At 47.6% G+C, this 12,440-nt stretch overlaps 1 protein-coding gene across 2 annotated transcripts; it reads right to left on the bottom strand.

Moving 5' to 3' along the window:
- Window positions 1-3,130: 3,130 nt before the first annotated feature.
- Window positions 3,131-11,649, bottom strand: LOC146019994 (myeloid-associated differentiation marker-like). 2 transcript variants are annotated; one of them, XM_083152733.1, is made up of 2 exons: window positions 9,953-10,031; window positions 3,131-7,399 (listed from the first exon to the last, which is right to left on the bottom strand). In XM_083152733.1, the coding sequence occupies exon 2, from the start codon at window positions 7,269-7,271 to the stop codon at window positions 6,414-6,416; it is 858 nt and encodes a 285-aa protein (XP_083008859.1). In that variant the 5' UTR covers window positions 7,272-7,399; window positions 9,953-10,031; the 3' UTR covers window positions 3,131-6,413. The 2 variants fall into 2 exon arrangements, with proteins under 2 accessions (XP_083008859.1, XP_083008858.1); XM_083152732.1 differs by lacking the exon at window positions 9,953-10,031 and adding an exon at window positions 11,401-11,649 and having other exon boundaries at window positions 3,132-7,399.
- Between the last annotated feature and the right edge of the window lie 791 nt (window positions 11,650-12,440).

Genomic DNA, 12,440 nt, shown 5'->3' with positions numbered 1-12,440 from the left:
ATTTCAGGGAGTCTCCGTCAGAATGCAGGAGGGGAAGTTACTATGATGTAACAGTGTAATGTGGGCTAGGTGAAATGAGGGAGATTGCTAGACTAATGAGGGAGAGGGGGAGATTGCTGCTATGTCAGGGAGTCTCCTGCAGAATGCAGGAGGGGAGGTAACTATGATGTAACAGTGTAATGTGGGCTAGGTGACATGAGGGAGATTTCTAGACTGATGAGGGAGAGGGGGAGATTGCTGTTATTTCAGGGAGGTAACTATGCCCCCCCCCCCCCCCCAAGGGTATGGACACCTGAAATAGGTTGTCATGGCGACATGGTTAATTATTAAAAAATGTTGTCCTGAATTTCGATGTAAGTCGACATGGACACCATATCAGTGTACCGCATTCCCTCGCTGCGCTCGCCATGCTTCGGGCACACCTCCGTGCCCCAGTGAATGGTAGTGTATGAAATACCTTCTGTTTTGGAGAAAAAAAATGTGAAAAACTCATGTCGACCTTTTGACTGTCGACTGTCCCATTGCCGACCTAATGCTTGTGTCAACCTTCCTCCAGCCCCCCTCACCCTGTCTTCAGCAAGCACAGAGCCTGCTCCTCTTAGTGGCTCTTCTTCACTTCAGCAGCAGTGATGGCATGACATCACATACGCCGTGCCAGAAGAAGCCGCCGCTGGGACAGACCTTTCTGTTGGAATTACTGTTCAGGGCTGTGGTAGAGGTGGAACTCAGTTCCACCCCATTCCCCCTCATTTTAACCCCTGACTCCAACCTAAAATATGATGTGAAAAGGAGTTGGGTGCATATATTTGGCCAAGTATTATGACAATCCGTTATTCTGACCATGTATAATACGTGGCCAAAAACGAAACATGTTGAGCAGTGGCGTAACTACAGAGGGTGCAGGGGGTGCAACTGCTATGGGGCCCGCGGTCCCGGCATCTTGGGGGGGGGGCCTGGGTCCAGCAGGTCATCCCCTGCACCCTCTTAAATGTTTGTTCCATTTAAAAAAAAAAAAACAGCCGGCTCCTCTGCGCTGCACAGAGAGTGAGACCTCTGACGGTCTGACCCGGACGGAAGCAGAAGTGGGGCGGGGCATATTGACACTTCCCGCCCGCTCTCCACTTCAAACAGCAGCAGCAGTGCACGGGTACCCGGCCGCGATATTCACCCTCCTTCCAGCTGCTGTAGTGACGGCTCAACGGAAGCCGCACAAGGTCAGACTGGGAATGGACGGGGAGAGCTTCAGCAGTAGATGTCTGACACCTGGACCCGCAGTGAGTGCTTTGTGTGTGTGTGTGTGTGTGTGTGTGTGTGACAGTGGATGCATTTTCTGTGTGTGACAGTTAGTAATTTATATGTGTAACAGTGAGTGTGTGTGACTGACAATGGGTGCATGCTGTGTGTGTGTGTGTGACACTGGGTGTTTGTACATTGTATAGCGCAGTGTGTGTCTGTCCTGGCACTGCACCCCAATTCAAGAGAAAGAGCTGCAGTCAGCAGTGGGTGATAAACCACCACAGGACTTGGGGATAGAGAAGAAGACTTCAGTAGGGGGTGAAGGGTGGCCATAAGCAGAGAGAAGCACAGGGGTTGTTGCCACCCCATCCTGTAATGTAGCCAGGTAGCGCCTCTCCTGCTCGCACAACCTCGCTGAGATGTTCTTGATCTCCCTCTGACACTGACTGTCTCCCTCTCTCTCCCTGGTACACATTATATCCCCTTGACACCCACACTTTCAATCTGTCTGTTCCTCTTTCTCTCCCTAACAGTCTCTTGCGCCCCTCTTTCTTTCTCCCTCTCTGACACTAACTCCCGCTAATTCTCCTCCCTCTCTTTTGTATTGTAGTGACTATAGCAGGGGGGGCCCTTTCTAGATTTTGCTATGGGGCCCAGAAATGTCTAGTTACACCTCTGATGTTGAGCTATATCAGTGACACGGCAGCATGCACCAAGCAACTTTTTATTATTATTATCACAATTTTTCCATCTACTTGGTGAATCCAGAATTGCAGGTGATGGTATATTTGTACGACAGGTCACTGTTTGGCCCACGACCTGACAGGCGAGGAGAGTGACGCGGGGGAAGCAGCGCCCGCATCATGCGGTGGTGAGGGTGATGGATCGCATAGCTAGGGTGTGTACACAGAAGGACATGGCGGCGAGATGAGGCACGCAATCAGGGCGCGGCTGGAGGCAGTGTTTTAGGAAGAGATAAAGGGTTAGAGTGTTTACAGAGAGATATAGATCATATCTGACTCCGGCAGACCGCATTTCTCATGTGTGTCACACACAGGTATTTGTCACGGGATACGATTGCTAGGAAGGACGACATACATTAGACACTATCGCTCAGCAATTAGGGGTCTCACCCGCACAGAGCAGCACTGGTTGTGGCCCTACGGGTCAGCACACAGACCAGGGGACAATGACTCACCACACACAGGGCAGCTGGAAATGCCTCGTACAAGTTATTAGGTACTTAGCGGGTGTCGGAAATACAGGTACAAGCAAATTCAAAATAGATGTAAAGTACTGTAACTCCCCCAATATTAGACCACTGTCATGATACTGCCCCCACACAGACCATATGTGCTCTGTACCCCCTTTCAAACCCACAACCCACACTGCACCCCTAAACTTTGCAATGAGTACTGTACGACTAGAATAAGCCGTAATGCTGCTTTCAGACCTCAAAACTGGCTTTGACCAGGTATTTTAAAACCTTTCTAAAACAGGTCTGCCAGCTAAAACCCCTTTCACATTTCCGCATGTCTTTAAACGGTATTTCAGTGCAGTTTTTGTTTCTTCTCAACACTGAACCCGTTTTAAAAACGGGAAAAAACGTGTCTGAAACGGGTAGGACCCTGCTTTATTACCGATTAGAAATACCAGTTCAATAGAACCGGTAACTTCACTCTGCACCTTTCAGACTGCACAAATTACCGTTTTAAAACGATAAAAAAAATGGCAAAATAACGGGTAAAAACTGCGGTCTGAAAGGGGCATAAGTGTATGGGTTACATAACAGCTACAAATCAGCAGTCATTTCAACAACATATTTATAAACATAATTGTTACATAGATTTACCTCCAAATACTATGTTGCAATATTCAGGCACAGGATAGATATAATCTCTACATAGGTTTTGAGTGCCGGCCTTATTTAACCCACACTTGTATTATTCAAAAATGTTTTTATTGAGGTACTGTGAGCAAACAATAAAATACAACTTACCACACTTGTATTATTAAATGTGATTTATATGGGAACACTAAGCCACAAATGTTGGTTTACATCAGAGAACGTATATAATCTCCTCTTGTATTCTTTTACTTGGCCAGGGAGACATACAAATTAGGAATAGAGATAGAGGCTCTGGGGGTTATTTTGGTTCACTCTTTCTGACAAATTCATTCTTACATGGACAAAATCATGTGCACTGCAGGTGGGGCAGATGTAACATGTACAGAGAGAATTAGAATTGGGTGAGTTATTTTGTTTCTGTGCAGGGAAAATACTGGCTGCTTTATTTTTACACTGCGATATAGATCTCACTTTGAAGTAAAACCCCACCCAAATCTAATTATATCTGCACATGTTACATCTGCCCCACCTGCATTGCACATGGTTTTGTCCATCTAAGAAGAAATTAGTCAGAAAGAGTGAACCAAAATAACCCCCTCTGTTACACTTTAATGAACTAAACACGAGTCAAATGATAAAATGATTTTATTGAACGAGATGCTGAGCTACAACATATGGTAAGGAGAATTACATTTGGCACACTGGAATCCCCGCTTGTGCTTTTTAATACTGACACTTATCACTTTCTTTGTCTTGTTGTTCACTTTCTTTGTCTTGTTGTGTGTTTATTACATATTCCGCAGTTTTAGTATAATTAATTTACATTTTATTATTATTTTCTACTTTGGTGCAACACAAAGTGTGTCCTGTCCTGTTTAATTATCCTAATATTTTTGTCTATGGAAGCACACCCCCGATAATATTTGTAATCCGGGTAGATGATAAATACCAATAAAGGAATAGGGGGTCTCTATATAAATATCCAATAGATATGTACACCTACTAGTCTTTCCACACAATGTCGAAATCCCCGGTGGACTCCACTGCCTGGGGGACCTGCCCCTTACCTTAGGGCTCAGGGCTGAGCTTTCCTGTGCGTATACCAGGGTTGCCGACTTTCTTATTCTCCTCTCCGGGGGACCGGGAGGGGGACCCGATTTTCGGGAGACTCCCGGAAATTCCGGGAGGGTCGGCAACCCTGGCGTATACCTCCCAACTTCTTGGAAATGGGATGCTGGACCCTTGCCTCTGTCGGCCACACCTCCTTTTTCATCCTCTATTCCTTCAAGCTGGGGGGACTCCCAACTGCGGTTCAGCGAAAACTGGGACTGTTGGGAAGTATGCTGTGCGAGTTGGAGGACATTGTGCTTGTTGTTGTTCCCCTGCCATCCACTACCTCTGCCTGTCACCCCCCTTCTCCCCATCATCCTCTGTCTGCCCTTGTCACCCAGTGCCTTCTGCTGTCAACCTCTGCCACTCAATGCTTTATGCTGTCACCCTCTGCTTCCCCTGCCCTTCTTACACCCCTGCCTCTCCCTGTCACCCACTGCTGTGTAGCATATTGCGTACTTGGGTTGGAGTGGAAGAGGGAGCCTAAAATATGTTTTTACACTTGGACTCACCACTCACAAGTTCCGCAACTGACCTAGACTTATATGTCTGGATTCCCTCTGAGGCAGGCCTGGCCCACTTGTGGCTCCCCAGCTGTTGGGAAATGACAAGTCCCAGCATGCCTTGCCACAGTTGTTTTGCTATTAGAGAATTTCAAACTGTGGCAATGCATGCTGGGATGTGTAGTTTCACAGCAGCCAGAGAGCCGCAGTTTGGACATGCCTGGTCTAGACCTTAAACCCATCTATTAGTGACACTTTCCATGTTCTTCAGTAGTGTATAAAATGAAAACAACCCTATCCAAAAGGCAGCAGCCTTCACAGAACAGAACACATCTACACCTGCAGATACTGTGCAGTTAATGAGCTTGTAAAACCGATGATGAAACAAGTGCTGGAGGCCGCATACTGCAGAGGTTGTCATAGCAACATAGCAAACATACATTTACACACGTGGCCAGAGGGACCGACCTTGGAGAGCTATAAAGTACCAGCCAATCAGATCCTAACTACCATATTACAGGCTGGGTTTGCAAAATGACAGGAGGTATGGGCAGCACGGGCAATGTAACATAGAAACATAGAATGTGACGGCAGATAAGAACCACTTGGCCCATCTAGTCTGCCCCTTTTTTAAACATGTTACCTCAAACCATATTTGATCCTTATTTCTTTGTAAGGATATCAATATGCCTATCCCAAGCATGTTTAATTTGTACTACTGTATTTGTCTCTACCACCTCTGATGGGGGGGTAATGCCACTTATCCACTACTCTTTCTGTGAAGTAATTCTTCCTCAAATTTACCCTGAATCTTCCTCCCTCTACTTTCAGTGCATGTCCTTGTGTTCTGCTACTCCTAATGGCTAACATTACTGCCTACACGGCTTAGTACATCCGCTCCTTGGCCCTGTTATCTAGGAGGTTAATACTTTATACAGCCCTAGTTTAAAATGCTGTCTGCAAGGAGACTCTCTCCCACATAGATCAATGCCTGAAGAGTATACTGTCAGCCTAGCAGCAGTGTACAGCTTCCCAATATCTGCTCCAAGAAGACACTGTGGGGTCAATATACTCAAGTATATAGTATGCTGGACAGTGGGCCCAGTGAGCCCCTCAGCCAGTGGCAAATCCAGGAGGGGGTGCAGAGGGTGATCGCAACACCCACCAGCAGCTGCCTCCCTAGCCATATTACCACACATGCTGTGTTGAGGAGAAGGCCCTTGCGCGGCCAGTGTTAGGTTCCACCATTGGTCGCACAATCAAAACCTTGTCCATCTGACCATGGCCTACTACATCTGTGGCTGTATGCCTGGGAACACAGCTGCTAGCAGTGACACACCCATAACACGACCACTGTGCGCCTGGAAACGCAGCCGCTTACACTGACACGCCCCTGACACTCCCTGAATTTCTCAAACCGTCTGAATGGATCACAAGAACACATTTGTGCGTGCATTCAGGGTAACAGGTATCACTGTAGGGGTCTCCAGGGTAGAGGGGGTGTAATTTTATTCACGTATACCTTATGGGGTGATATATACATAGATCCAAACATAGAGATATAAAAATCCCTCATTACCTTTATTTTTTTTATTCTGATATAAAACATGTTTCAGAGTCCTCAGCAGGTTTTATCCCTCTGCTGTTACATTTTGCAGCTGTGCGCACTCATTGTAAACGAGAGAGACTCGAGTCATTCAGAACATCTCATGGGTCTAGGCTTGGACCGTGAAGAAAACCATCTTGAGGGAATAGGCCGTGTCTACGATATAAGCCAGCAGGTTAATAATAGTGAGGATGGTGATGCCAACTCCATTATCCCATATACAGATAAAGCCAGATTGACACCCGTCTCTGTTTGAATACCACTTGAAAAAGTATATGGGCCATACAACTGTAGCAGTAATGTACATGGCAACGGCCAAAAAGTTGAACCCGATGAGGACTCTCTCAAAGTTAATGGGCAGACTCAGCAAGAGGCGTCCAATTGTAAGGATGATGATAAGTGTGGTGATGATGAAGCAGATCGAGTATACAGCCACCGACCACTGGAGTCCAGGATACGGGTAGGATCCAGGAAGGAGAGAGAAGATTATACATGCCACATAGGCCTCAAAGACCTTCAAGAGGCCTGGGATGGTAGACAGGAAGCCACTAATCTCCCCAGGTTTTGCACGGGTGAGACCCACCTCGATGGCATAAGCGAAGAAGCATAGGATTGACATGGCGGTGGCTGCCCCACGACAGGCACAGCTATGTCCACTGCAACCTACGTTTAGGTAGACGGAAGGATACATGATGGAAGTGGTGAAGAGCATCAAGGAAGCCAACATGGAGAAAGCTGAGGTGAAGTCCTCCCAGGAGATGGGGATTTTATTAAAGAACCCAGAAAGCTCCAGAGCGACAATTAGGATGGTCAACACAAAGCAAAGGATCCACGTAAACATACTCCAGGTGCCATATTGGTCATGGAACTCACCTACGCTGGCCACTAAGCTGAAGGCCGTGCAAGAGAAGAAGATCTGGAAGAAGCGCAAGATCAGCAAGGGTGACACCAGGCTACGGAAATCCATCTTGCCGCGTTTGGCCGCTCAGTCCGTGGAGCTGAAGGATGCTCGGCCGACGTTGTTGGAGGAGTAATGATCTTTATTGGACCAGGAACAGTATTACTTCAAGAGTCGCTCCATGGAAAGGCTTGAACCTAAAACACAGAAACATAGAACGTTATATTAGAAGTTCTTGTGCTGTCCTGTAGGGTTAGGAGAATGCGGCCAATGAATTAATTATTGACGTGGATGAGGCATAAGGCACTGGCTGTGCCAAAAGAGAAATGTTTTCCTTAGTCTTTAAATCCCATACCTCCCAACATATTAAACTTGCAGTGCATGACACCTGAAAAGGGGATGCAACCTTAACAAATGGGAGTGGCTTCCGGGGATGATGCACCTGCTAGCCACGCCTCCCCATTTGAACATTGTAGGTAGGGGCTTGCCCAGAGGTCTATGAGATGCCGGCATGCCCCCAGTCCCTCTTTCTCTGATAAATTGACACTGATTGGGGGGGGGGGGGTCTCCCGACTGCCTCACCACCACCAGGGACACTGCTGCCCACAAGTGGGACAGCGTGGCAGTGGCGAAAATGGGTGCCAAGTTTACAATCAGCCAAATTCGGCTAATTTGCCGTGTTTAGGAATGGCAAAATCAGCTGTACAAATCAATATGCCATTTATGGCCACAGAGTTCTATCAGATCGGCAAACCTACTATCATTCCTATGGCTGAATATGTCTGTGAATTCAGCTCAATATACGCATGGAAAATACACCTCATTTTCCATCCATATTTTGCTGAAGCCAGGAATCGGTCAGATCTGTGCAGGCTTCTCACAAGTATAGCCAGCCCTGTTCTCTTTGAGCCAGTGCTGGTTGCAGAAACACAGGGGAACAAAATGATTAGGGTCCCCCTGTACTTCAGCACTGGGCACTTGAACAGGTCCTGGTTACAAATATATGGGGGGACAAAAATATAGGGGTCCCCCATATTGTCATAACCAGCACCAGGCTCCAGCAGCCAGCGGTGTACGGGGCAGACTTTTAACACAAGAGGACTAATGTGACAGGCTCGAGATAAGGAAGCATGTATGGATATTGGGGTCATTCAGGTTGGTTTGCAAACGCAAACTCTTCACATGTTACATCAGCCCACCTGCAGTGCACACGGTTCTGTCCATTAAAGAAGGAGTTTGATTTTGTAAGCCAACCTGAATCACCCCAATTGTGTGTAAGAAAATGATACTTTATTCTGTGTATGTGTCCCATTAGGATGAGGAGGTCCCATTGCCTACACATAAAACACATTTATGAAGGCTGAAGGCCTTAGCAATTCCGTAAGAACTTGTGTCCTCCCTGATGTCTGAGGAAGACGACTTACAGTACACTTACTGTATAGGTTATAGCTGAGGCAGTAATATACTACTAACATCACTGTGGCACTTCATGCCTCATACCTCAATGGTCTGCTGCATTTTCTTGTTAAGGATTCAGCTCAGAAAGTGACATTTAGGACCCTCAGCGTGGTCAGGAAACCATTTGTCAATCGATTTTTACCCATATAGCTGAATGCCATCTGTACGTCTAAGCAGTAGATCAGGTGCCAGTCATATAAGATCTCCTCTGATCCGCCCAGTAGCTTCCCGGATGGCAGGACCGCGTACGATACATCGTATTCAGTCCTTTTGCATATGATGTATTGTATGCAATTGCAGCCAATGCTTCCGGAGGCTGCCCGACCCAACAAACCTACAGTGCAGCCCGTGCGATCTCCAGCTCCAGCCCAACGATCAGATGTCAAACACAGCTGCATGCGGGTCTTGATGTTTTACAATTAACATGTGGTCTTGATGTTCCCCCAAATATTGCGTCACGCCTGCATTTTACTACGAAACGGTCGTCAGGGCAACACCATTAAGGTTGACATATATTGACCACTGAAGGTTGACAGACCTTAGGTTGATATAATCAAAAGGTTGACATAGCTAAAGTTGACATGGTCAAAAGGTCAACATGGAGAAAGTCGACAGTCAACCGGTCGACATGGGGTTTTTCATGTTTTTAGCAGTCATGTGCCATAAGATGACATTTCATGCCCTACCATCCACTAGGGCAGGGCTGGGCAACACAGGCCCTCCAGATGTTGATAAACTACACATCCCAGCATGCCTTGCATCAGTTTCAGCATGGCCAAATAGCAAAACTAATGCAAAGCATCCTGGGATGTGTAGTTAATAAACATCTGGAGGGCCGGTGTTGCCCAGCCCTGCACTAGGGCATAGAGGGAGAATATAAAAGTGCCAGAATGGGACGTGGTGCACCGATATGAAGTCCATGTGGACTGTTGACATTCGGGCCAAAAAAAAAACCTCATGTCAATGTTTTGACTGTCGACCTTCTCCATGTCAACCTAATTAGTGTGTCGACATTTGACTGTCGACCTTTTGTCATTGTCGACCTAATGTATGTCAACCTCAGTTTGGTCGACCCAATGACTCATTCGCCATTTCACTCACATGCCTTCCCCCCTCCCCCCCCCGCATCTCAGAAATGTTCACTGCAAAGTCCAATAGATGGCAATAACAGAACAGGCAATCGTGTAATCTATTTATGGCACTTGATTATCGCCCACACCACACGCTGCAGTATTGCCCGATGCTGCATCATTATTCCAGAAATAATCTGCACTTTGCGGTTCCGGCCTCACCAACGCCTCATTCCCACACTGTACATCCGACACCTGCCTTATCAAGCGCTGCACCACACAATCCCTTCCTGCGTCCAACTCCTTTGGCAAATACAGGTAACCCGCCTCTACTGCCCACATCTCACTATCACTGTGCACAGTCAAAAGTCCAAAATCTGTCTCAGCTGCAAATCCCCCACTGACCAGATTCTACTACAAACTGTGCACAAACAATTCAGCATTTCTCTTTGTCTTTTGGGAGGGGGTGACAAGAAATAATCCACAAATGCCCCCTGTAATTGCTGTAAAGGTAGGACATCATTCAATCGTAAAGCGCCATCGGATATGCTGGCGATATATACAAATAGGCATACCATACCTTTATCCAGGGAATGCCCACAGATTACACAGAACCTGTGTAATTCATGTGTGAATGTTTAAAGGACTAGGGTGGAGAGTACTAATGGAAAATGCGGTTAAAAAAGTATGGTAGATGTATGAAGCAGTAATAAGTGAGAAGTGGCCCATGGCAACCAATCAGCTGCTCTGTATCATTTTATATTATGCAAACTATAGATGTTACTTCAGTGCTGATTGGTTGACTGGGCTACTTCTCCTCTGGCTCACTTCTCCCTTATCACTGCTTCATACATCTACATTAGGGGGGGGGGGGGGGGTTCCGCATTTCCCGTATGTACTAAACCCCAGCCACCAAGGGTTTGGTGCAGAGAGTAATGCCACCCCATAGAAGCTTACAGGCTTCTTTCTGCATCGGTGCTGTCAGAGGGATCAGATCAGCACCCTCCAAGCATCCCCCCCCCCCCCGCTGCACCACTCTGCACAATTGCAGATGGACTCGGGACTAAGTAAAAACCGGATCCAGACACGACCCAGGAACGCTGGACCAGACATCAATGTCTGCATTCCGGAACTTGTAGTGTCCGGTCTTGTCCAGGGGGGGGGGGGGGGTAGCTTTTACCAGGGAAATGGGGAAGGGGAGATTGCAGCCACCACGTGTGGTCTGGACTGTTCCGGTTTTTCCTACATGCCCGGACCATACAGACAGGCTTTATTCTCTCCCTCCTCCTCTCACTGGTGACAGCTGTCACAGGCAGCCTCCCCGGACAGGACACCCCCAGACAGGCAATCCCTGGACCTGGCACTCCGGGGTCCTGTCCGGGATTTACCCATACACGATGGACTCCAGGGACCGGCACAGGAATATACTGCATACTTTCCTACCTGACCCTCTCCATTCGGGAGAAAATGCTCTGTTTCTGGACTTCCCTGGTAATGTATGATTGCTATCACCTGTGGGGAGCTGGGTAAAGGTGTTTCCCCACAGGTGCTGGCAATCATACATTACCAGGGAAGTCCAGGAACAGAGCATTTTCTCCCACATGGAGAGGGTCAGGTAGGCAAGTATGATGTACTGCTAGAGGATGGTATATAAACCATAAGTGAAATACCTGGTGAGCAGGTGGACTGTCACTAGTGAGAATGGGAGACATGTCTGTGTGGAGCACAGTCAGTCCTCAGTTGTGTGCCAGCCTTGCAGTGCAGGTCATCTGTCCTGTGAGGCAGTCAGTGGAATGCAGAGGGCCGGGTGCAGCAGCCTGGGAGACGCCTCGCTCTGCTGGGTGGAAGGGTGTGTAACCTGCCAGTCCTGCAACCTGTCGCAGCTGTGCTTTCTGGGAAAGATACCTGCTCGTTCCTGACAATCTGCATTTATACGCCACACCCAGAGCACACCTGAGAACGCCCCTCCCTCTTGTATCGCCTCACCTGACACCCTGGGGAACTCATTTAGGATAGAGGCATTTCCTGCTGCAATCTGTTTCTGCCCAGCTGTAAGATTTCCATACCCTCCAACATGACCCATTCCATTCGGTACACAATGCTCTGTTCCTGGACGTCCCTGGTAATGTATGATTGCCTGCACCTGTGTGGAACTAGGTAATTAAAGAGAAGGGTGTGTCAACACAGGTGATGACAATCATACATTACCAGGGACGTCCAGGAACAGAGCATTGTCTACCGAATGGAATGGGTCATGTTGGAGGGTATGGATTTCTCTTTGCTGGACAGAATATTCCTGCTGGACGTTAGTAAGGATAATGCAGAGATACCAAGGGGCCCATTTATTAGGTATTTTAGGCTAATTCGGGGTTAGCTGCAAATATGAATTATCAGCAGAATGTATGTAAGAGGGACCGCAACAGGAATCTCCGATGGGGGATGTGAAGCTGTCCGATGTATCAACATCGGAGCAGCATCGCATTGGTCCCGGGGCTACCGCCATTTTGAGATGGCAGTAGCCTATTGTAGACTATGAGATACAGATGGCACTGCCGACGGCGGAGAGCGGTCAGCATGGTCGGACGGGAGTCAGCGCTTACTGCATATGTGCAGACCACTGGCACCCGGCGCAGCAGGAAGCATATTGCAATGAGAACCTGGGCAGTAAATGCTGCCCAGATGGCATTGCATATGCGGTCCAATAATAAAG

Source organism: Crinia signifera, chromosome 7, assembly GCF_055691185.1.
Source record: "Crinia signifera chromosome 7, ASM5569118v1, whole genome shotgun sequence".
Classification (NCBI taxonomy): Eukaryota; Metazoa; Chordata; class Amphibia; order Anura; family Myobatrachidae; genus Crinia; species Crinia signifera.
This window is presented reverse-complemented; position numbering and strand designations above follow the sequence as displayed.

Coding starts and splice junctions, on each gene's coding strand:
- LOC146019994 (XM_083152732.1), bottom strand. CDS start 7,271: ATGGATTTCCGTAGCCTGGTGTCACCCTTGCTGATCTTGCGCTTCTTC.